Source organism: Natator depressus, chromosome 10 (assembly GCF_965152275.1).
Source record: "Natator depressus isolate rNatDep1 chromosome 10, rNatDep2.hap1, whole genome shotgun sequence".
Classification (NCBI taxonomy): Eukaryota; Metazoa; Chordata; order Testudines; family Cheloniidae; genus Natator; species Natator depressus.
In genome coordinates this window covers 77,962,524-77,984,954 of record NC_134243.1, presented here as the reverse complement: position 1 = coordinate 77,984,954, position 22,431 = coordinate 77,962,524, and the positions used below count along the sequence as shown (strand labels likewise).

Here is a 22,431-nt window from a genome sequence, read left to right as displayed (position 1 = left end):
AGAGAGATGTTAAATATCAGGTTATTTATAGCTAGATTTTTTTAATATAGCTGTAATGTTTTCAGGGGTGTATATTTGATTGAATTAGCTATTCCTTCCCATCTCACATACCAGATTCAGGCTTTTCACTACACTCATTAACCTTCTGAACTTCACAGAAAAAAAAGAATAATCAACATAAGGTGCACAGCTGTTGATTAATTTTACTAAATAGGATAGAAATATAAAGTACCATATTGCAAGAGGGAAGATCCAACAAACAACATTTGATACCAGTTTAATGGAACGTATAACTCATTAACAACTGGATAGAAATGTACTGCAATATTATCCAGTGAGGCAGGTGGGAAGGGGTGCATGGAATTTACATATCTTCAACAGTACCTTAATGTATTTAATTCACAGGTCATTCTCCCAAATCAAGTTCAAAATGTTAATAACTGGTTCTGCATTTATAATTAATAATATCTTAGTGCCAGTGCTACAGTTCAAATGCATTTTCCTATTATATAATTAAGAAGTTAAGTGTATGTGGCAGTTGTCACTCAGCGAGTGTTCTGGAGGTCTGGCTAGTTATAACCAGGGAGAGAAATCTCATTAAGCCAGCTAGGTGGGGGAGACAAGGTGTTCTGTTTTGTTTTTTAATTCAGGGTTGTTCACCCAATAAATATAACTGCGAAGGGACAAGGTGGCCAACTGTGGGTAAGCCACAAAGTACAGTATACTTAAATTACGGACCATAATGCTCCCCAAAACCCAACGACATTCAGAGTAAAGGCTGAATTGTCATGATGATACTGGGCATTTGTAGAACACCTTTCTTCTGAGGAGCTCCAAGTGCTTTATAAACATTTACACCCCTCACCCCTGTGACTCAAGTAGGGACATATTATTGGAACCAGACCTACAGCTGGTGCAGATAGTGATAACTCTGCAGAAGTCCGGGGAATTTGCACCACCCGAGGATCTGCCCCTTGGTATCCATTGTACAGCTAGCACAGGGGCATGTTACATCTGCATACCCATAGTCACCGAGTTCGCAGCAGAACCCAAGGTCCAGACACTCCATCTCTAGGCCAGACCTTCATCCTCCTTACTGGAGCATTTTAGATCCAGACCCTATATTGCCACAGCGGGGTGACTGAACACTAGACTTTACAAATAGCTCTGCTTTTCTTTCCTTTGACAAGGAAATCGTTTTTACTTCTAGATCACCGGTTCTAATCCAGCACAGGTTGTAGTAATCAAAAATTAGCAGTGACCACTGGCTGTTCCATGTCCTGTGTGAAATGAGTTGGAAATCTCATTCTAGTTTCCACATCACAACAAACGGGTCTATAAGTGGCACTAATTGGCCACCTCATTGTCACTCTCAGCAGAAGGGCAAAGGACTGACCAGGCATAGAGACTGAATGCCTCTCTAACATCCAGATCAACTCCCGGTTCCCCCACATCAGTGTGGAGGCACATATGGCAGTGGGGTGAAGAGAGCACTTCAGAAACCCTGGCTGTCAAACCGGCTCCTCTTTACAGCCAAACGTTTTTGGGGGTCTTGTCTCTCTCTCAACTGAGGTGAAAACCATCACCTTTTACAAACGCTACATTTGCTAAAAAATTAGACTACAAGATTTGCTTCTGGACAGAGCATATTTGTATGGTTTAGCTACCATCCCCTTAAAACAAGGGTTCTCTGTACAACAGAAAGGCTGAAAGTCTCTTACTTAAAGTCTCTTACTGTACAATAGAAAGCTGGAAATTCTCTTAACCATCTGTGGATTTGTAGTACTACAAAATCTGACCCTATGTCCCTTTGATGTCTTATTTGCTGCTTAGTGCTGTAAAACGTACTTTCCCCCAGTGAGGTGGTACTTTTTTAGAACTTGAGCAAATTGACATTTTGTACGTTTGTATCTGCTGATAAATGCACAGTCACATCAAAGGAGTGATAGTTCTTCTCCTGGGCATACACGCATAAAATCTGCACCTTTGATCTTTAACTAAGATGTGGGTGTCAGTGCAGTGCATGGTGGCTTTCTGTGACATATAACTACATATTCTAATTGAATTCACTGAAGAAGAGCTTCAGTGTAAGAGCTCGATTGTGACTTACACAACATTCCTGCACAAGGGAGTAGCAGAGAGGGTATGCTTTCCCTGTGCATTTTCCCGCGCTTCTCAGATCTTGGGGGCATACAGGACTAAGGGGATACTGCTCACTATTTTACTCCTTTGCTACAGCAGGAGAAGAGGATACGGACAGAGTCTTGGTTCCATCCCCCTACTTGCCAGCCAGTACAACGGAGACAGCTCAGGGAACACTGTAATTTGCTACTGGAGCAGGCCAAATTACTAGAGTCCCTACCCCAGAGCTAGGCAGAAACGGGCCGGGCCATAACCCAGAGAGGTGTCTGAGTCACAATGCATCCATAGCTGCTTCTCCAGCAATTCAGGTTACGCATCACCTCTTGTTCAGGGCTCTGTCGAACATCACAGTCCAGCCCTGAACAAATGCACGCACCAGCTAGGTTAGTGTATCAATGTGAAGGTCTAATGGACTTTTACTACTTAATTTTTCACACCCACAATCTGTGGTGGATGAATACACATGAGCTCTGTTAGGCTTCGGTTACTGAAAAATCCTTTCTTTGGAGCCTTTGTGTCAGCTCAGATGCGACCGAGCTCTGCAGAGCTTCAGACTCTGTGTGTTTTGTGATTAGTGTTTTGTAAGCGATGTTTTGGTTAATGCTCTAACATCTGTTCTAGGCAGTTTGTTTTTGGAACTTTCCTATCTCCTGTTGAACGGCTTCCAGAAACTTGTCCCTTTCCTCCAAGTCAATCAAACCATTAATTGCATCATAATCCTAGACTCAGCGGTGACCGTTCAAGCACTGAAGACTAAGCTATCAAGTCTTAGAATGCTGTGTACCTTGCTGAAAGTGAAAGCCTCCTTTATGTGCAGGTGAGAATTTCCTGAAATCCATATTTTTCTGCCTGACACTGGTTTTATTTTGGTTTGCAGGGAGATGACTGCTCCATTACTTGTGGGGCCGGAACATACGGAGCCAACTGCTCGTCAGTGTGTAACTGCAAAAATGATGGTGCATGTTCCCCGGTGGACGGCTTGTGTCTTTGCAAAGAAGGTAAATAATTCAGAGGGAAGAGCTGGCTACTGGTTGCACTGGGTGCTGTAAATGTCACTGTCCCTTTTAAGTTATAACAATGCAAAAGTATGTAAATTGTAATTGATTTGCAACTAAGCCGAATTGCGCAGTCAGCAGCTCCAGTGTGTTCCATTTGTAAATTATTAACTATCTCCATGTGTTTCTGAAAGAGTCTGAAATGGCAGGGTTCACTACGGGCTAGATTGCATTTGACAATCTGCCCAGATGAAGCGGTGGTGCGGAGCTGCACTGCCTCTCTAGCAGACCAGAGAACAAATTGTGATTCAGAGTCACAACTCCTCCCCCGCTGCCCATTGCTCTGCATCTTGTGTAGCATTTCACTCCCCGGTGTGCACCTGGACTGCCACTCTGGCTGGCAAATGGGAGGGAGCAGAGCTAGGGCTCCTTCTCATACACTCTGCCCCTTCCCCGCCACTTTCTCTCAGGGTGAGTAGCTCGTGCTCTCCCACAATCTGTGCCCGGGAGTAAAGACGGCCTTCCTCCCTCCCCTTATTCCGCTGTGTGGCCGAGCCAAGGCTGTGCCAGGCTAGCCCTGTGCTGTTACCCAGTTAGCTTCCTGTTAATATTGATTGAGTGAGGCTGGCTCCCATCTAGGTAACTGGAACCTCCCTCCATTCAGAGACCTCCGCAACTGCAGTCCTAGTGCTTCCCCAAACACAGGACCTGGTGTGGCTAGCATTGCCACAGGGCCATCCTGCCGATACACACGCCTCTCTGCAGACTGTGGCACCTCCTCCATGGGGATAGCAGTGACTATGCACTGCCTGTGCTCAGGGGAGCTCTGGGAGGCTTTCTGCCTTCCTGACCCACCGGGCCTTCTCCAAGCCCTCTTTGGACTGTGCATCTTCTCACTGCCCCTGACAGGCAGCTGTGCCTATATGGCATGCTTAAGCCCTAAACCAGCACTGAAGCAAAGAATAATAAAGACTCGAAGAAGAGCTCTATGTAAACTTAAAAGCTTGTCTCTCGCACCAGCAGAGGTTGGTCCACTAAAAGATGTTACCTCACCCACCTTGTCTCTAATATCCTGGGACCAACATGGCTACAACAACGCTGCACACAATAATAAAAGCTGGCATTTCAAGCGGGAATTAATCAATCACTGTATAACTCCATTTCACTACAGTGCATAAACCATGGTATTTCTGCTAAACTCCATTACATATAGTAGCAGCATATTGAATGCTGTTGCGTGGCTGGCAGTAAAGATCTGAGCCTCAATGGCTCGGGGGCGTGTGTGTGTGTGTGTGTGAGCTGCTTTATATTAAAGAGCATTCCCACAAAAATAGAATGTAAAGAACCAGCAGTGTCATGTAGCAGTTCTTCCGCTTATGTTGTATACCCGCTCTTCAGTATGCAAAAGGCCTTGGTTGTTCCAGATTCTCTCCCTGCCTCAGACCCTTAGCAGTGCTGGGGCCGGAGAGCCATCAGATCTCCACAGCTGCTGCAGCCAGCATAGCTGTCTCCTGTATTTCCCCCACCCAACTCCTGGCCCTTAGGAGTCAGAAACAGAAGGCAAACCTTAGCCCCAGGCTGCTCTAAAATATGCCAGGGCCAGCCAGAATCAGAAAGCTGCAATTTCTGTGCTCTTCCTCCCTGCCACCTCCACCCTCTTGCAGCTTACAGATCCTAGGTGCAACAAAGAAACTTGGCCATTCGGTCTGTGTGGAAAGTGCACATGTTACAAGCTGTGCTTGTTAGCCTGCTGGCTGTAGAGAACGGTGTAATACTGCAAATGGACGCCTGTAGCTCTGTGTTGGTTTTTCTTTTTCGGACAATGACAGTTGAGGAAACCTCACCAAACTTTGTTTCTCTTGCATGTCTCTTTAGGATGGCAGGGTGTTGACTGCTCCATTCCATGTCCAAGTGGAACTTGGGGTCTAAACTGTAACCAGACATGTTACTGTGCCAATGGGGCAGCCTGCAATCCAGTGGATGGGTTTTGTCTTTGTTCGCCTGGATGGCAAGGAGAGTACTGTGATCAGGCCTGCCCTGTAAGTATTAGTAGAGTACACCTGCATCTGTTTTCAATAATATTCCCAGATGATGTGTATGGCACTCCTAGAATATACGATAGATGGATAGAACATTTTTGTCATAGGCTCTAACGGAGGAATGAAGAAAGTAATCTTAAGTAACAGATCAGAGTTCTAAGTAGTCAAGTATCATAGAATATCAGGGTTGGAAGGGACCTCAGGAGGTCATCTAGTCCAACCCCCTGGTCAAAGCAAGACCAATCCCCAGTTTTGGGCCAGATCCCTAAATGGCCCCCTCAAGTATTGAACTCACAACCCTGGGTTTAGCAGGCTAATGCTCAAACCACTGAGCTATCCGTCTCCCGCAGACTAGCAGACTAGTTACCTTTTGTACTACATGCTCTCCGAGCTCTGACCATGTAGTCTGCGTTGTCTCTTGAACATTGTTTTGTGTTCTGAGTTTGGTTTTTTTTTAAGAAGTGGTAGGCATCATGTTTTTTCACCCAGTCGCATGTTAATTTAAAAAAATGCAACTTAGCATTAAAATGGGCATGATAGATGATTGTGCACATTTAAGGACCAAAATCTGATTACTAAGGCGCTTTTAAATTTATGTTTTTGGAAGGATGGAACATATGGTCTTAATTGCAGTGAACGCTGTGACTGTAGCCATGCAGATGGGTGCGATGCCGTCACTGGTTATTGTTGCTGTCTTGCTGGGTGGACAGGTAAAATTACTAAGCTATTCTGTATAATATGCACGGTTCTGATTCTTATATCACCTAGTTAGCTCAACTGGCTGTATAATTTTAAACAAAATATACAGGAGAGAGATTCTAAGAATTTATGCCCATCAGAAATGCTCATGATGAGGGGATAGGATAAATGGCTTTGATTAAATTTGTATTCATATTCATTGACGAAGGCTTCAAATCCTTGAGCCAGATATTACTCTTCTGTAAAAAAAAATTCTTGGTCACGAGGAAGCTGTTTTAGAAAACTGCAAAGTTTTTCTCGTGCAGTTTTCTCTTCTATTGTCCTCTCTGTAGGGAGACATTTGTGGCCTTGTGGATCCTGAAAAAAGAAAAGGAGTACTTGTGGCACCTTAGAGACTAACCAATTTATTTAAGCATAAGCTGTAGCTCACGAAAGCTTATGCTCAAATAAATTGGTTAGTCTCTAAGGTGCCACAAGTACTCCTTTTCTTTTTGCGAATACAGACTAACACGGCTGTTGCTCTGAAACCTGTCATTATGCAAGGCCTTGTGGATCCTGAGACCTGCATATCTAGGAAAGCAGATAGCAAACACATGGTGCATTACAGTTTTGCTTCTCCTATGGCAGTGTAGCTCCTATGAGAATCATATGGCCAGTAGCTGTCCCCTCTGTATTTATACTTTACCCACTAACCACAGTGCCAAGAACAGTAGGTATGGAGAGCAAGTTAATGCTGGCTCTGCAATCCATTCTCCTGATTGCATAGAAGGAGCAGAGAGAGGCTTTCCATAAGATCCCAGAGAATGCTGGCCAGCCTTGGAGATCCCAAAACACTATCTGAAGGAAACTGAGATTCTAGTGCTAAAGAGTCTCTGTGCCCATTGTCGAATTTGGGTCCTTTAATATCAATGTGGTTCTAGATGACAGCAATGAAAATAAACCACAGCTTACACAAAATCAGCCTCTGCTCCGTTTGAAGCAGGGCAGCAACAGCTGGAAAACCCATGAGACTTACTTTTAAAAAATGAAAGTTTATCTTCGTGGCTTTGAATGCAAAGTCACATCATTATCCCTGCTGCCCTAGCGTGGCAGTAGCAATGGACATGCATTAACAATGCAGTTGCATTAATGGTAGCTTGCTTGGGGAACTCAGCTGCTTTCCTAAGAAATGTAAGATTTGGAACAGGAGCGGCAATGGGTGGTTTGAGCTAAAAGCAGCCAGCACATTCAGGATCCTGCAACCCAAGTCCTAATTAATGGCATAAGCCTCTGCATCCCTCCTGCTGAGTGGAATGATCAGCACAGCAGCTCACGTTCCTCAGGAGAAAAGCAGACGAAGCCACGTTTAAAGGGTTTAAAATTTGAAAACAACTTTTATAATGTAAAAATAAAAAGTGCAGTACACTCTTTAAAAATGGGGCTTCTTTTTAAACAGCATACTGGATGTGCATACTTTAGAAACTGGCCTTCCCCAAGCAGATCCGTTGTATAAGCTCACTAACACACTCTGGGGTTTGCATTCCTCGCTCAGGATATCTACGTCTCAGTGGCATAGAGGCATTCAGCTGTCCTGGTGCCTCTCTCCCATCAGTACATCCATGCATCAGGCTGATTGTGTGTTATTGCTGACTTTTCAATAAGTAATTAGAGGGTACCCCTTCCGACAGGTTTTTTTGGCCACCATTCCAAAAGAGATGACATGATCTTATGAAAGTACAGTTAATCCCAGAATTGAGTATAATTTTGGAGGTAGGAAGGAGAAGAGTTTACTATGTTCTAGGCAGGGCCGGCTCCAGGCACCAGCGAAGGAAGCAGGTGCCTGGGGTGGCCAATAGAAAGGGGTGGCACTCCCTGTGTTGTTGGGCCGGCACATCCGGGTCTTCGGCAGCAATTGGGCGGCAAGTTCTTCATTCCCTCTCTTCCTCTTCGGTGGCAATTCGGCGGCAGCCCAATCGGGTTTTTTTTCCCTTCGCTGCTTGGGGTGGCAAAAAACCTGGAGTTGGCCCTGGTTCTAGGATATTTTCTTTGAACACCTCTTTGCATGTAGCATTCCACAAAAAAGTGTTTCTTGTCCTCAACTGCTATTCTATACCTCAGGCCGATATAGCCAAAAGGAAGATTTCCCATAAACATTCTACCCTTGTTCTCACAAACACAGGCACACTTGCAAATGTACCCCACACGCAGGCGCAAACCACTCTTGCTAAAAGTAAGGATAGTATCTGCACTACCCCCCTGGTTTTTTTCTTTCACTACTGGATAATATACACACTTGTTACCTGCTACGGCCTAACTGCACCCTGCAAATTCTCCAGGCATGGAACGCCATTGACTTCAGTAACTTCAGGATCACGTTCCAATTAGGGAAGAAAATATTAGGTTAGAATTTCAGCCCCGGTTGAAATTGACATCTAGATGGTTAAGTGACAGGTGCATGAAAAATGCTGATAGACAGAGCCAACATGTATTTTGTCAATTCTGCTTTCAGTGTTTTTCCATTTGGCTTAACACCAAATAAAAGGATAAATTTGACTCATTTGTGTTTGAAAGTATGTAATTTCAGAGACTCGTCAGTTAGATAATTATATATTCACATTGGTGAGAATGTCATCAGAGAAGATTAATCTTATGGTCTGAAGTTGTTGTGAACTACTCTGTGATGTGTGCTTTACAAACACAATGGGATAAATAATTTGGGATAAAATTTGTGCTTTCTGAGTTTGCTACTAATTAGACATGGCCTGTAAAAGATGAGGAAAGTTCAGGAACATCTGAAGATTTTTATTACAAACTCACACCAAGCAGAGAAATTCATGTAACTTTCTGATCCTAATGGCCACAAAACTTCATCTGAAAAAGCATATTCTGTATGTTCATGCTACATTTGGGACTCCCATTGATGCCAGTGCTCTGTGCAAAGATCAAGGGGAAGATACAGCCCATGTTCTTTAAAGTAGGTTTTCAAGATGTTACTGATATAAACCTTCAGAGACAGATAAGATGATAGGAGCACACAGGAAAGGCTGGGTAAGAAAACTCAGGGCCGGGGGGAAAGCCTCATAGGGACTGTGTATACAAGGGTACTTATTAGTAGTCCCCCAACCCACAGTTGTATTATGATGGCACCTATTGAGACTCAGTTGTGCTGGGCAGTGTACGATGCAAGAGGCAGTCTGTATCCTGCAGAGTATACAGCCTAGATTAAGACAAGATGCAATCAGTGGTTGTAACAGACAGTGGGATGAAGGAGTCAGAAGTATCAGCAATGGAATCACAAAGTTGCATAGACCAGCTGTGTGCATAAATAAGCAATTCACCATGTCAGCAACAAGCTGTAAGTGCTCACTCTGGCCCAGATCCTACCTTCAGAGAGATGTACGTTATCGTCCATAGGAGTCCCACACATATGTTCAAAGGTAGATCTTGGACCCATGTAAACAGATGAGAGTTGGAACAATTTCTCCATGTCTTTATTACTGAAAATTAACCCCCAAAGGACCACTCGGCCTGATACACATAACTATCATGTTACTAGTAGCTTTGGAGATGTCTTGGAAGGAGGGCATCTATGATTAAAAGAACAAGAAAAGTTGGCAAAGGGCTCTCAGATGGCAGAAACCAAGTGAGATGTGTTCAGCCTGGGCCAGAATTAGATCCCAGACATGTGCACATGCTGCTGAATTTTGTTCCACATGGAGGAAGTGGTAAATGTTCTAAGAAATAAGGTCTCAATCCCGCAGGGAATGGAGTGCCCATGGCCCTGAGTCAACAATGCATTTAAGCACCTGCTTAACTTTAAGCACTTGAGTAGTCTCATTGAAATTAAAGTAAAGCACATGCTTGAGTTCATTGCTAGACAGGAGAACCAGAGGGTTCAGCACTCGGCAAGATTGAGCCTGAAATGAGCAAACTTAGAGCTTTTTAAAGATTTGCAAAGGTCTCTCTTGTTCTAAGATCGATTGTGTATTTCAGCACCCATCACTTTATATTCTTTCTCACGGTGCACCTCCAGCTAACCGTGGGCATCGGCCTTAGACCTGCCAACATGGTAGTGATTGGGAGGGTGGTTTTTCCTTGCACATTCAGGTTAAAATGAAAGCCCTCAAACATGGAGTGCTTTAATGTTAATTGTAGTGGGTTAATTTGGGACGTCATGCACATTGAGTTCCTTGTGAGATAGTAAACACTGTCATGTGAGATAGTGAACGCTGGAGGATAAGTGCCTGCTGGAATATTTGCTGGTTTGCAGCAGCATGCAAGCAAACAGGGCAAAGAGAATCATGAGTCCCAGATCACCTGGTGAAAGCCAGGGGCACTCAGGCTCTGTGCTCTAGACATAAGTTCAGACCAGGATCCTCTTGGGTTTTGTAACTAGAAATTAGACATAATGGTCTCATTTGCCTTGGTGGCCCAGCCCAGGATGAGCTTTGGTAGATGTTGTCAATGAAGTAGGCATAATGTCAGCAGCAGGTCCCAGGAAGTACAGCTACTTTGCCACCCTTGTAAAAGGGAGGTGCTGCGGGAGCTCCTCTCTGAGCCCTGCCTGCTTGGCCCTCCCGTCCTTTGTTGTGGCTAGTGGCGTGAGCCAGGAATAGGCCTTGCACATAGAAAAGCTCAGGGGCTACAGTTGGGCCCAACTCTTGCACAGAGGCACAAGAGTGGGAAAGCTGCTTGCATCTACCCCCTCCGTCATGCAGGAGATGAGCCCAATCTGGCCCAATGAGCTTGGTGTTTGCAGCTCAGTTCTGCATGGGCAATGACCTCATCACAGATGCCAGCATCCAGTTATCATTAATTGGCCCCTTTGTTGGTAGTCTCAGTAGAAAGGCCAAGAGCTGAATTAGTCATGGACACAGATCTATTCCGTCACCACTGCAGATGGCATCTCTAAAGCTGGACAGGAATGCCGATTCATTAACCAGAAACTCAAACAAATTTTGGAAAAAAAATTGAAATGGTTCCATTTCAACATTTTTGAATTGGCAAGTTTGGGGTTTTTAAGTCAAAATGACTTGTCCTTTTGAAATGTTAGTAAATTTAGACTAACAGGAAAAAAAGGGCTGAAATCAAATCAAAACATTTTCATGGACCTAAACTGAAAATATTTGTGAGGTTTGTGAAAACTTCTGAGAGTTCAACTCTTCATCCTGATTCGGGATGGGAAAAATTTTCAAATTTTGAAAATTTCTCCTGGGATGGGAAAAACACTCCGTGCCAGGACAGAGGGACATGGGCAGGACTGTGCACGGAACCATCCACTGCCAAAGCTGTGCAGCATCTCCAAGATTGACATTCCAGCACCTTTCACAATCGCACACCACATTGACACACACAGCTAAACAAAGCCGTCGGTCTGTGGTGACACGCACAACGTGTCTAATTCCTCTCTGCTCTGACTCCGAATGTTCTGCCTAACCCTTCGAGTTAACTGTGATGGTGTAGAGTTTGCTATCCTTTTTGATATTGCAGTGGGATTAAATAACAAGGTATAGATCGTGGGAAAATTTTCAGATCCTTTAAAAGTTAAGGTCAGCACAGTCCTGTTTATCTGAATTCCTTGAATCTGAAATGCTCTAATCTGAATCCCGGTTATGTCTTATTTTCTCTCTCTCTGATTTTTATAGAATGCCAATAATATCTAGACTCTCCCAATGCGAATAGTTTAGTTTAGCCAGTAACTCCTCTGATTATTCAAATGATTTTGATGTCCCCACAACATATAGAATAAATGGGGTTGTACTGTAAACTTAAGATGGAAAATACTCAACAGTGTGGCTAATTATTAACTCCACTGGGAAGAATCAGCAGGTATTTTTAATACAAGGGCCCATGATCGTTTACCTTTAATTAATCAGGACTGCAAACACAGTCCGGGAAATGATTGGGCTGTTGAGAAAAAGGTATCCCATTATTTCACTGGTGCTTTTAAACAATTCAGTTTGTTCATGAGTCACAAGATTAAGTTGCATCTCTGACCTAACAAATACAAAGTCACTATATGAATTTACTGTCATCCGTAATCTCAAACACTTTCATAAATCGCTAGCCATATAAAGCCTAATTGTCTCTTATTACATCCAGAAATATGGTACAGTGGGTGTGGTAGTCTCAAATTGTAGGGATTTCCTCATGTGGTTGTATAAGTGAGCTAATGGGGTCAGGAAACGTAGGTTGGTCACAGATAAGGTTAGCTTTGAGGAATGAGACTTTGCCTTGGAGAGAATTTGCAGGCTGCAAGCGACATCTGCACTGTCACTCAAACACAGAAACATGTTTCTTCTCTCCTATGGGCACATTAATTCAGTAAAACTGATAAGCCTTTTACTCAAGGGAAGGCCTTTTTGAATTTTAAAGAAACAGTGTCCACTTTGACAGTGAGCTCGGAGGTATTTTTAGCTTCTCTCTATTTGGGCTCTTTGTGAGAAGATGATACACTTTGCAAGGAAGGAGGAAAGAGAGAGACTTTCCATTAAAAAAAATATAAAATGCCATAAAAATGAATGTTTATTTTAACATGATATGTCCCCCATTTGTTGCAATATTTGGTTTATAATATCAGGGTCAGATTTTGCCCTCAGTTACCCTGGTGTAAACTGGAATAATTCTACTGTCATCAGTGGAGATACTCCAGGTTTACACTTGCATAAATGACAGTAGACTCTGGCCCTATGCATTTAAAACCAGGAGAAAATCTAGAAGTAGTGCATTTTAAAGGAACTACGATAGGTTTTTAAGTAGTTTGATACGTGTTACTTCAGGAACACTTAAATCTACTCCTCTACCATGGTTGCTAGTTCTCTGCAATATTCCTTTGTCCAGTGTTCACAGAGAGGAAAGCGTAGCAAAGCTTGTGACAAAACTGCGTGATATGTCACATCGACTATTAATTAAAAACTTGTTTAATCTATGACATAGTCGTCTGCCCTCAGAGCACCCATTGTGGATAAGTTTACTGGGTGAAGGATTTACAGTAAAGCACACGTGGTGAGCTTCATGATCTGCAGAGAAAGTGACAAATAAGTATCTTGTCTCGGACCTCACTCAACATCAACCCGGGTTTGATTAACCGCGAAGGCAATGGAGCCATGGGAACCAGTTTCATACTGGACATGGAATTTGTGCTGCAGAGGAATTTCAGTGGCATTCGAGACAGGCTACTATGTTGGTGTGGGCACCACAAACCATGACGCATATTGTTGAGGACTGCAAACTAACTCCACTTCCTGGAAGTCCTCATGCCTTGAACATTGTTGATAAGGACGCTGTGGTTTGGCTTGACCGGATTGCTTATACTAAATAAATAAATAGTAGGTTGATACACAGCACTTCAAAGTGCATTATGTTGTGATACAAATAAGCCTTTTTCTTTTAATCAGACTTTCACACTTTCTCGATTTGTGATACTAAGCATAAAATATTAGAATGAAGCAACAGCAAATTCCCATTAAACATGCAATTTCTAGATGTCTAATACGATTTTACAAGCCATATTTTAAACTTTATCATTCTTGGCAGTCTTATCCCAGATTTTTAAATTAATAATTTATTTTTGTGATTATTCTGTATCCTTATATTAGATTTAAACAGATGGGAAAACTAGAAATTTCAGGAGTTATTTTATTCTCTCTCTCCTCTGGCCTGTGCCTTTCAAATGTAAAAATCATTTCCATCTGAAAAGGTATGTGGTTACTCTCTGAGTTTCCACAAGTGCCCTTCAGTCTATAACTGTAACATAGGCCTATTAGAAATTAGCTTTAATTTTTCATTGACTTAATTTCAAGTGAGTTGATAAGATTTTAATGTCATTCTGTGCTTAAACATTCTCTCTTTGATTGGACCCTTTAAGTATGGTTCTTGCTGATACAAGGCAGATTTTCAAAAATATGAATTATGAAGTTATATCAAAGATTTCATTGATGTCCCGCTATTAATTATGGAAGTGGCATTCCTTGACCGATATCTAGGGGGACCCAGAGTCTCATCTAAAGCAGACTTAGTTGTGTTTGTGTTAAACCAAATCTGAACCAAAGTTAGGGCACAATCCAGTTTTCATACCTCAGTGGGAGCAAGATCCAAGTACAAGAAGATGGTGTATATTGACTGTAATGAGACTACACTTGTGCTCAAAGGTAAGCTGTGAAGGATCAGGGCCGTAAATAGGGAAAGTATGAACATAATTTAGAACAATTTTAATTCCTTTTGGTTTCATACGTAGTCAGAGTCTTATCTGGTGTAAGTAGATGTAGCGCCATTGGTTTCATTGGAACTATGCTGACTTTAACGCAGCCGAGGGTTTGGCCAAAAAGTTGAACTTGGCACTAGATATGTGCAGCTATTTTCACTTAACAAACACAGATGCATGTTAAATACAAGCTTGAATATGTGTATGGTAAGTTATTCTGTAAGTAGATCTGCGTGAATAATAGTGAAAATCAGTTATGAACTGTATAGGGCCTTAAATACTGAACGTCAGAGTGCTGTGTTTTGGAAGGAATGGAAACAATTTGAAAAACAACAAGCAGGCTGAAAATTTCCATGTACATTTTTGATGAAGAACTTTGAAAAACATAAAATATCTGTTTTCTACCCCCAAAAAAAGAGAAGATTGAAATTTACTCAACGTTATTCAGTATAAATCATTTCCCCAGCTCTACTAGTAGCCTGAGATCCTGCCAATGATCTTCCCAGGTCATGAGTTATTGTAGGGATTAATCAATAAAAGGACTGGACAACCGTTTAAATTTCTACCTTTAAAAAGCCCCTCCCTTGCCAGCTGATAGATAGCTTGGTTCTGCCCCCATTTCATTCCTGCTGCTCCCTGGCCAGGAATCATGTCAAAAGTATGGGGTGAGGTAGAAAGGAAGGGTACTGAAAGGAATGGGCTGAAATTGACTCCGCCCAGAACCCCCCTCCCCTCATCATCCTTTCTCCCTGGTGGCCATAATCTCTCCCTCCTCCCTAGTGATCCCCAGAGAGTATCTCATAATCCTGGAAACTGGCCAATCCTTAAGGCAGAAAGCATTCTGGATTGTCCCATTTCCTGTGGGTTAAAGCTGTTGCCTAAACAAGAAAACCTTAAAAGTTTTTAATTGTACAAATTCCCTGGTTTCCATGCTTTATGTCTGAACTGTTCTATAGATAGACGAAAATGGTGGTCGGAGTGGTACTCCATAGAGGTGCAGTAGGCTGTAAATGTAATACATTCAGAAAAACACTTACAGTAATGGGTGTTTATATCCCCCATCCATTGATGAGAGAAACGACAATTTAATCTTTCACTGGCTGCTGGAGCAAACCTTGTACTTCATCATTTAGTGCCAGGCTATGGAACTATCGCTCTGACTGATGAGCTGTAACTCACATGAGTAGCCCCATTGACTTCAGTGGGGCTACTCACCTGAGTAAATGCTCAGCAGCATGAGTGTCAGTTCCACAACTTAGTGCTTAGGATGGCTTCTTGGCTAGAATTGCTCTTTGAAGACTCACAAAGAATGTGACGGCTGTTTCCTCGGCAGAATAGTTTCACTGTGTAAAAAACAAAAATCGCTTCTACTTTGCAGACTTCTCGAGTGGTTGTCAATTGCTAGTGTTTTCCTTTAACTTTAAGGGAGATCCCGTTTTATTTATTTCTATTTGCTGCTCTTCACAAACAGAATTTTCTGGTTCTCCGGAGTTCCAGTAGCTGAACGATTTTGTCCTTTTGAATTTTCCTCTGGTGTTTCTGATTGGATCTGAGTCAGCCACCCAAGGCAAGTCTAGAAACTGGAATAACAGAGAGATGTGGAAAAAAAGGAAAGCATCAAGAATTCTTTACGCCATCCTGTTTATGTGCTACCATAATCCCTTCTGAATGGATGGTACTGCACTAATCAGACACAGTTCTGTCTAGTGTTCTTATTGAATTTTCCTTTACCTAATGCAGACTGAGCAGCAACATATTCCATACATTCCATACAGATCCAATCTGTAATACAAAACAGATGTTATAGATAAGACAAGAGTATAGCAGTATTAAATGAACAATGGGAGGAGAAGAGGGAAGGATAAGGAGATTATTATAGATTATCTGAGACATTTGCTTTTATTGTTATTTATCAGAAAATTAGCGTTCCCAGATTTTGGTGAAACCCTTTTCTGTTCTGGTCTTGATGGCATCAATTTGTAAGTTAAACACATTGGGCTAATTGCACTCTGACTTCCTTTTGCTGTCCCACTGAAGTCAAGAGCATGGCAAAAAGCATAACTCAGTCATTGCAGAACTTCACACGCCAAGCTATTGAGCAAACCTGAGCACCGTTGCTTAGGTGCCTGGTTCTACAGTTAGCAGCAAACACTGGCACCTAGAGACTGAGGCCCAGATTTTTAAATGTATGTGGGTGTTGGTCCGCTCAGCCTTGCAACATCCAGCTGACTTAGGAGCCTAAGTCTCATTTCCAAAAGCAACTTGAAAGTGGGTGGGCTGTAGGCTTCTAAATCAGTTGGGTGTTGCAACACTGAGTGGAGCAATGCCTAGATACCTTTAAAAATCTGGGCCTAAGGGCCTGTTTCAAAGTCCACTGAAGTCAGTAGGAGAGTTCCAGTTCAGTGGGCTTCATGGGGTGAGGACTTAGACTGGGTATTTGGGTGCCCGAGTGCCCAAGACAGCTCCCTGATGTGAAACTGGGTGCCAGCTACTGGGGCACCCAGCTGCTTCCTAAGCTTGGTGCACCAAGCTGGTTGCCCCACATGGTAAAGATGGGCGGGACTGCGTCTTGTGAAGGCACATTTCCCACTGGAGCTCAAGGCGCTATCTGGCTCAAAGTCAGCAGATAAATACATGTCTAAAGCAGTCTTTCAGCCTGTGGTCATTAGGACATCTACCAGTCTTTTAAAGTGGGTATTACTGGGGTTTCAAGGTGTGTCAACAAACTAGCATTAAGATTTTACTGCTGGAAATAAAGGTCGGCTGGCAACCCAGAAAGTCAGGCGTGAAACACCAAACTTCAGGTCTCCGCCGTATTTCCTGCACAAATTTGATGCCTGTTTGTTCATAGAAAAGCAGTTCTTTCCAAAGCTATTTAAATGCCAAGGATGAGAGATTATTATGACATCATATCATACTGAGAGACAGGTGGAAGAGAGTGAAATGTTTGTGTTGGATCCAAAGTGTCTATGGAAATCACGCCTGTCATTGCTAATTCACGTTGCATCTGTCTTTGGATTGTGATTATTGAAAAAAAGTTGAAGACCTCATTCAGAGAAATAATTACAGTTGTACATCAATAGATATATAGTTAAAGTACATAGGAAAAAACCTACCTCCTATAATTTATCATCCCTGGAAAATAATTACTCTGTGCAGTCCATGGATCCTGCTGCAGAAGCTAATGTCAAGTCGATAGATTGGCAAAAACAGGACACTGGCTCTCATTTATTCTGTCCACTTTTTCTCCCCTCCTTGTTCGTCTGGAGGCAAGGTAAAAAAACAACAGCAGGCTTCTTTAAGAGCGAAAGATACAACCACTGAGCATGAGCAGTCTGGAGTGAGAGAGAGAATTCTGCTTCTGTCCAGCTCTAGATAAATTCCACCCACCAGAACCCTTCAGGAGGATCCAGATACAAGCAGCACTCAAAGGCTAAGACTTCCATTGGCTCAGAGAGCATGATGTCCTGGCCAGCACAGGAAGCATTATGTAAATTAACCCTTCTTTCGATGCCATGAACACCAGTTCCCCTCTGCTGTTCTTTCTCCCCCGTCCTTGTTCCTTTTGCTGATAGTCATGGAATTTTGCTGATGGTGGGTGGAATTTTCATGGCTCAACTCCCAATCTCTAATACAAAGGGCTGGTGTAATCAATGTACCTCTACTGAATTTCAGATACAGATATACACAGCTGAGATTCTGACCCCCAGAACTGTTTTTAAACGGGCATAAGAATCCTCTTTAACCTTCACTAACCACCACCGCTCCAAAGGATGAGAGAGGCTCCATTGCTCTCCATACACCTCCTTCTGGTGTTTTCTCAGACATGTTTTCATTTCCTTGGCCATATACCTGTGCCAGACATTCCCCCTTGTGCTTCTCTGAGACCCTTGGCATTGACGCTCCCCAGCACTGAAGACAGTCGGGTCTATGCGGCACCACTTCCACTCCCCGGTGCCGCATAAGCGGCCCAGGGTAACCGGGCCGGATGCCATGCCTGGAGTGCGTCAGACCCAGGAGCACCCGGTGCCAATTTTACAGAAGCCAGTACTGTCAACTTCGGCCCCACAAGGGGGACGGTTGAGTCCAGGACCATTCGACTCTCCTGATCAAGAGTGCCAGGTGGAGGAGTTGGAACTTCCCTCTACCCCGGACACTTTTGAGGCTGTGAGGGATCTGATTGCCATGATGGCTTCTCAGTCCCCAGCTGGCAGGGACAGGCCTCTGGCACCGCAGCGAACGGCACTGTCCAGAGGCAACCCCGCCAGGATGAGGCGCTCACCATCCCCAAGGCACCGCTCTCCACGGCACCAGTCCCCAGGGCACCACTCCCCGCCGCCGCCATTGCGACACTGCTCCCTCACACCGGCCTCGAGATGGGGGTCCCCGGTACCAGATGAGCGGCACCACTCCCCAGCGCAGTACCGCTCGGCTCCACCATAGTCACCGAGGTCTAGGTCCAGGTCATTGGACTCAGAGGCTGACTCCTGCTATTCGAGGTGCAGCCGCTACCATTTGGATAGGCAGCACATTAGTATAGTGCCGCGGCAGCTGCCCGCAAAATGGCCCTTTTGGACCCATGGGCCTACCACCAGGCCCAGGGCTCTTTCTCCAGGGGCCCGCAATCGGGGGCCTCTGAGGGATGCGCGCCCCCGCCAGCCAGGGACCATCCTACACCTTGGGGTTCTGAGACCACGTCGGCTTGCGGTGCTCTGCAGGATCCGGCTTCTGCACCTGTGCCGGGCACCGAGACTGCAGTCGACACCGAGAGCCACGGGGCCGATCAGAACGACAACAGGGAGCCGGAAGGCCAGGCGGGCACGGAGCCGCCTCTGGCTTTGTCGTCTTCATCACCTGGCGAAGCAGTGACAGGATCTTCTGCCTCTGGACCACCCCACCTGTTGATAGCAGGGCTCATCAGGACCTGCTACACAGGATCACCTGCAATATGGAGGAGGTGGTTGAGCCTGAGGACCCCATAGTTGACACCAGCACTAGCGGTGCATTCCACAAGGGTGCAGGCCTCCTCGGTGGCGTTCCTAGCCCAGGTCCCAGTTCAAGAAATCTGCAGGGTGGCAACATGGCCCTTTGGTTCATACATTCACCTCTCATTACGCCATTACCCAGCATGCCAGAGAGGATCGCCGCATTTGGCAGAGTGGTGCTCCAGTCAGCGATTTCATAATTCCAACTCCACCGCCTAGGTAAGGAGTCACCTATTTAGAATCCATATGAGCAAGTACTCAAAGAAGAAAAACCAGTTACTTACCTTCTCGTGACTGTTGATTGTCTAGGTGTGTTGCTCATTCTCCCTTCCAAACCCACCCACCTCTTCTCTGTCAGAGTAGCCGGCAAGAAGGAACTGAGGAGGTGCCAGGTCGGCAAGGTGCTGCTAGGAGAAAAACTTTCCGGCAACTGTGCACGCGGCACACGCACACCTAGTTGGAATGGATAATGAGCCACACATATTGAAGAACAACACTTACGAGAAGGTGAGTAACCGTTTTTTCTTTTTCATGAGCACGAGTCCCAGCTTTTCAGTGAAAGTTCCCTTCCCAGAGGAAGCATTGGCACCAGAGGGTTAATGCTGAATTAGTGCCATGGTTAAAGGCACTAACCGTTCCCTTTTTGAGACCTGTGTTCAAATTCTCACAATTGCAGAGTGTGAGATTAACTCATTGCGCTGCTGTCAAGGTTCCTTCCCCACTCTGAACTCTAGGGTACAGATGTGGGGACCTGCATGAAAACCTCCTAAGCTTACTTTTACCAGCTTAGGTTAAAACTTCCCCAAGTTACAAACTATTTTACCCTTTGCCCTTGGACTTCCACTGCCATCACCAAACATTTTTATCTGGGTTTATTTTTATTAGGAAAGCGTCATTTGGAAACGTCTTTCCCCCCAAAATCCTCCCAACCCTTGCACCCCACTTCCTGGGGATGGTTTGGTAAAAATCCTCACCAATTTGCATAGATGACTACAAACCCAAACCCTTGGATCTTAGAACAATGAAAAAAGTATTCAGTTCTTGAAAAGAAACATTTTAATAGAAGAAAAAGTAAAAAGAATCACCTCTATAAAATCAGGATGGTAGATACCTTACAGGGTAATTAGATTCAAAACACAGAGAATCCCTCTAGGCAAAACCTTAAGTTACAAAAAAGACACACAGACAGGAATATTCATTCTATTCAGCACAACTATTTTCTCAGCCATTTAAAGAAATCATAATCTAACATGTACCTAGCTAGATTACTTACTAAGTTCTAAGACTCCATTCCTGTTCTGTCCCCGGCAAAAGCATCACACAGACAGACACAGACCCTTTGTTTTTCTCCCTCCTCCCAGCTTTTGAAAGTATCTTGTCTCCTCATTGGTCATTTTGGTCAGGTGCCAGCGAGGTTACCTTTAGCTTCTTAACCCTTTACAGGTGAAAGGATTTTTCCTCTAGCCAGGAGGGATTTTAAAGGTGATTACCCTTCCCTTTATATTTATGATAGCTGCCTAAGGAGTATGTTCCCCATCTCACCCATGCCTGGGCTCACGATGGACCAAACACTGATGAAATGCAAATCAGCAGGTGTTTTGCCAGTTAGAATTAAGGTGCCCTGACGGAACCCTGGGGGGAGACTGCGTAGCACATAACCACCCTGGGGCTGCTTCATATGAGGGCGGTCATGCTTGCCTTTTATGCTAAGAATAAATTCTTTCCGGATGCCCTTTTAAAATAATAGAAACTAAAAATCAGCATTTCACATGCTTGGTTCCATGTCTGTTGAGAAGGGTTTGTTTATTGAGTGTAAACGATTATGCAAGGCTCTCTGTACCACTTAGGCCATGTGGTGTATGTGTTTGGGGCTAGCCACTGGGAGAGTAGCCATACAAGACCACAAATGCATTTGAGCTGGCTCGTAACCATGGCAACAGGCATTGGGATCATTGACTATGCAGATCCAGTGACCCTAAATATTCCCATACCTCAATGGCATAGAGGGGACCGTGGCCAGTACTCCATTTTGCAAGCTGGTTTAAGGGCTGAGATCAAGAATCTTGCCTTGGCCCCCAGCACCTAAGTCTTTTGCTCACATACTCTGGCTTTATGTAAGTGACCATGAATTTCACTCAGTATCTATCCCCAAATCATTGTTTGAGAAGGTCTTGGTGTGCTACCAGGGAAGAGTAATCACTCTCACATCAGCAATTGCAACAAGAACCTGGTGCAGGAAGCCATTTCCCAGCGTTCAGGAAATGGGGTTTATGAGTGGAACTGCCTCCTGCAGCTTTGCGAATGTATTCTTATGGTAGTTGTCTTCCTAATTTGTGCATAACACATGTGAAATGTGGCACTTGTTCACAAATCACGAACCTTTGGTTGCAGGTTGAAATTATGCTGAAATGTGTGAAATTCAGCATTTTTTTAATATATTTCTGGGAATTACATATTGAACACTAATTGCTTATCAAAGAGGTTCATCTGCAAATTTCTAAGTAAAGATTCAAGTTTTACATTAAGGAAGCTTCAAGCTCCAGTAACTCTGATTGTAAAGTAGCAGGGCATGATATACTCAACCCAAATCTATTCTCAAATTAGGGAAGTGTAAACTAAGGTGCTGCTTCAGCAAAATTCCATACAACGCACATGCCCAGGTGCAAATTAAACTACTTGTTTTCCCTTGCAATGGGAGGTGGGTGTTATTTTTGAGCCTCAAAAAAGAGAAGTCTTCCAGAGGAATTAATTTGGAAATAATACAAAGGGGGTTCTGTTAAAAGGTATTGCAGCATCTTTTCAATGGGCTTTTGAATATTAATAAATAAGAGGTGTAATGTGTGGAATTTGTCTTCCCCTGTTTTTCCCCCCCTTCTACATTTTGTTAGAACAATCAGCCTCACAATGACTCATTGCCTCAGTTAGGAAGGAGAAGACATCCTTCATCATTCATTACTTACGCAGAGTCTTTTCTGCTGCAAAGAACATCTACGGCATTCTAATTCAGCTACTTTTAAAGGAGAGGAGTCAATGTCATTCTTTCTCAAACTCTGGGAAAAGAGACCAGAAATAATGCCGCTTGTCTCCATTTATAAATAGCCCCTCCACAGGAGGGGAATTGTATTTTTAATACTGCAGTCAGGAGGAAAAGGCGCCATCCTTCTAAAATGTATGTCTTGGGTTTAATTCTGGGAGCTCAAATGGGGGCATTTAAAAGTATAAATAATAAGCATGTATAGTGTGTGGAAATATAAAATGTATTCTTTATTTTATTAAGCTATTTATACTACATTATATACTCACTCCTCTTTCTCTCTCTCTCTCTCTAGCCTAAACAAGCCAAAAGGTTTCTTTTATTTCAGAGATATGTTTGTTATGATGGCAGCTTT

The 22,431-nt window shown here is 43.7% G+C and overlaps 1 protein-coding gene across 4 annotated transcripts in view; it reads left to right on the top strand.

Moving 5' to 3' along the window:
- Positions 1–22,431, top strand: part of MEGF11 (multiple EGF like domains 11) — a 376,622-nt gene that overhangs the window by 285,380 nt on the left and 68,811 nt on the right. For all 4 annotated transcript variants that reach the window (XM_074966585.1, XM_074966582.1, XM_074966584.1 and 1 more), the window contains 3 exons: positions 3,020–3,140; positions 5,013–5,176; positions 5,784–5,886. In XM_074966585.1, coding sequence (XP_074822686.1) covers positions 3,020–3,140; positions 5,013–5,176; positions 5,784–5,886 — 388 coding nt within the window. The remainder of the gene's footprint in view (positions 1–3,019; positions 3,141–5,012; positions 5,177–5,783; positions 5,887–22,431) is intronic.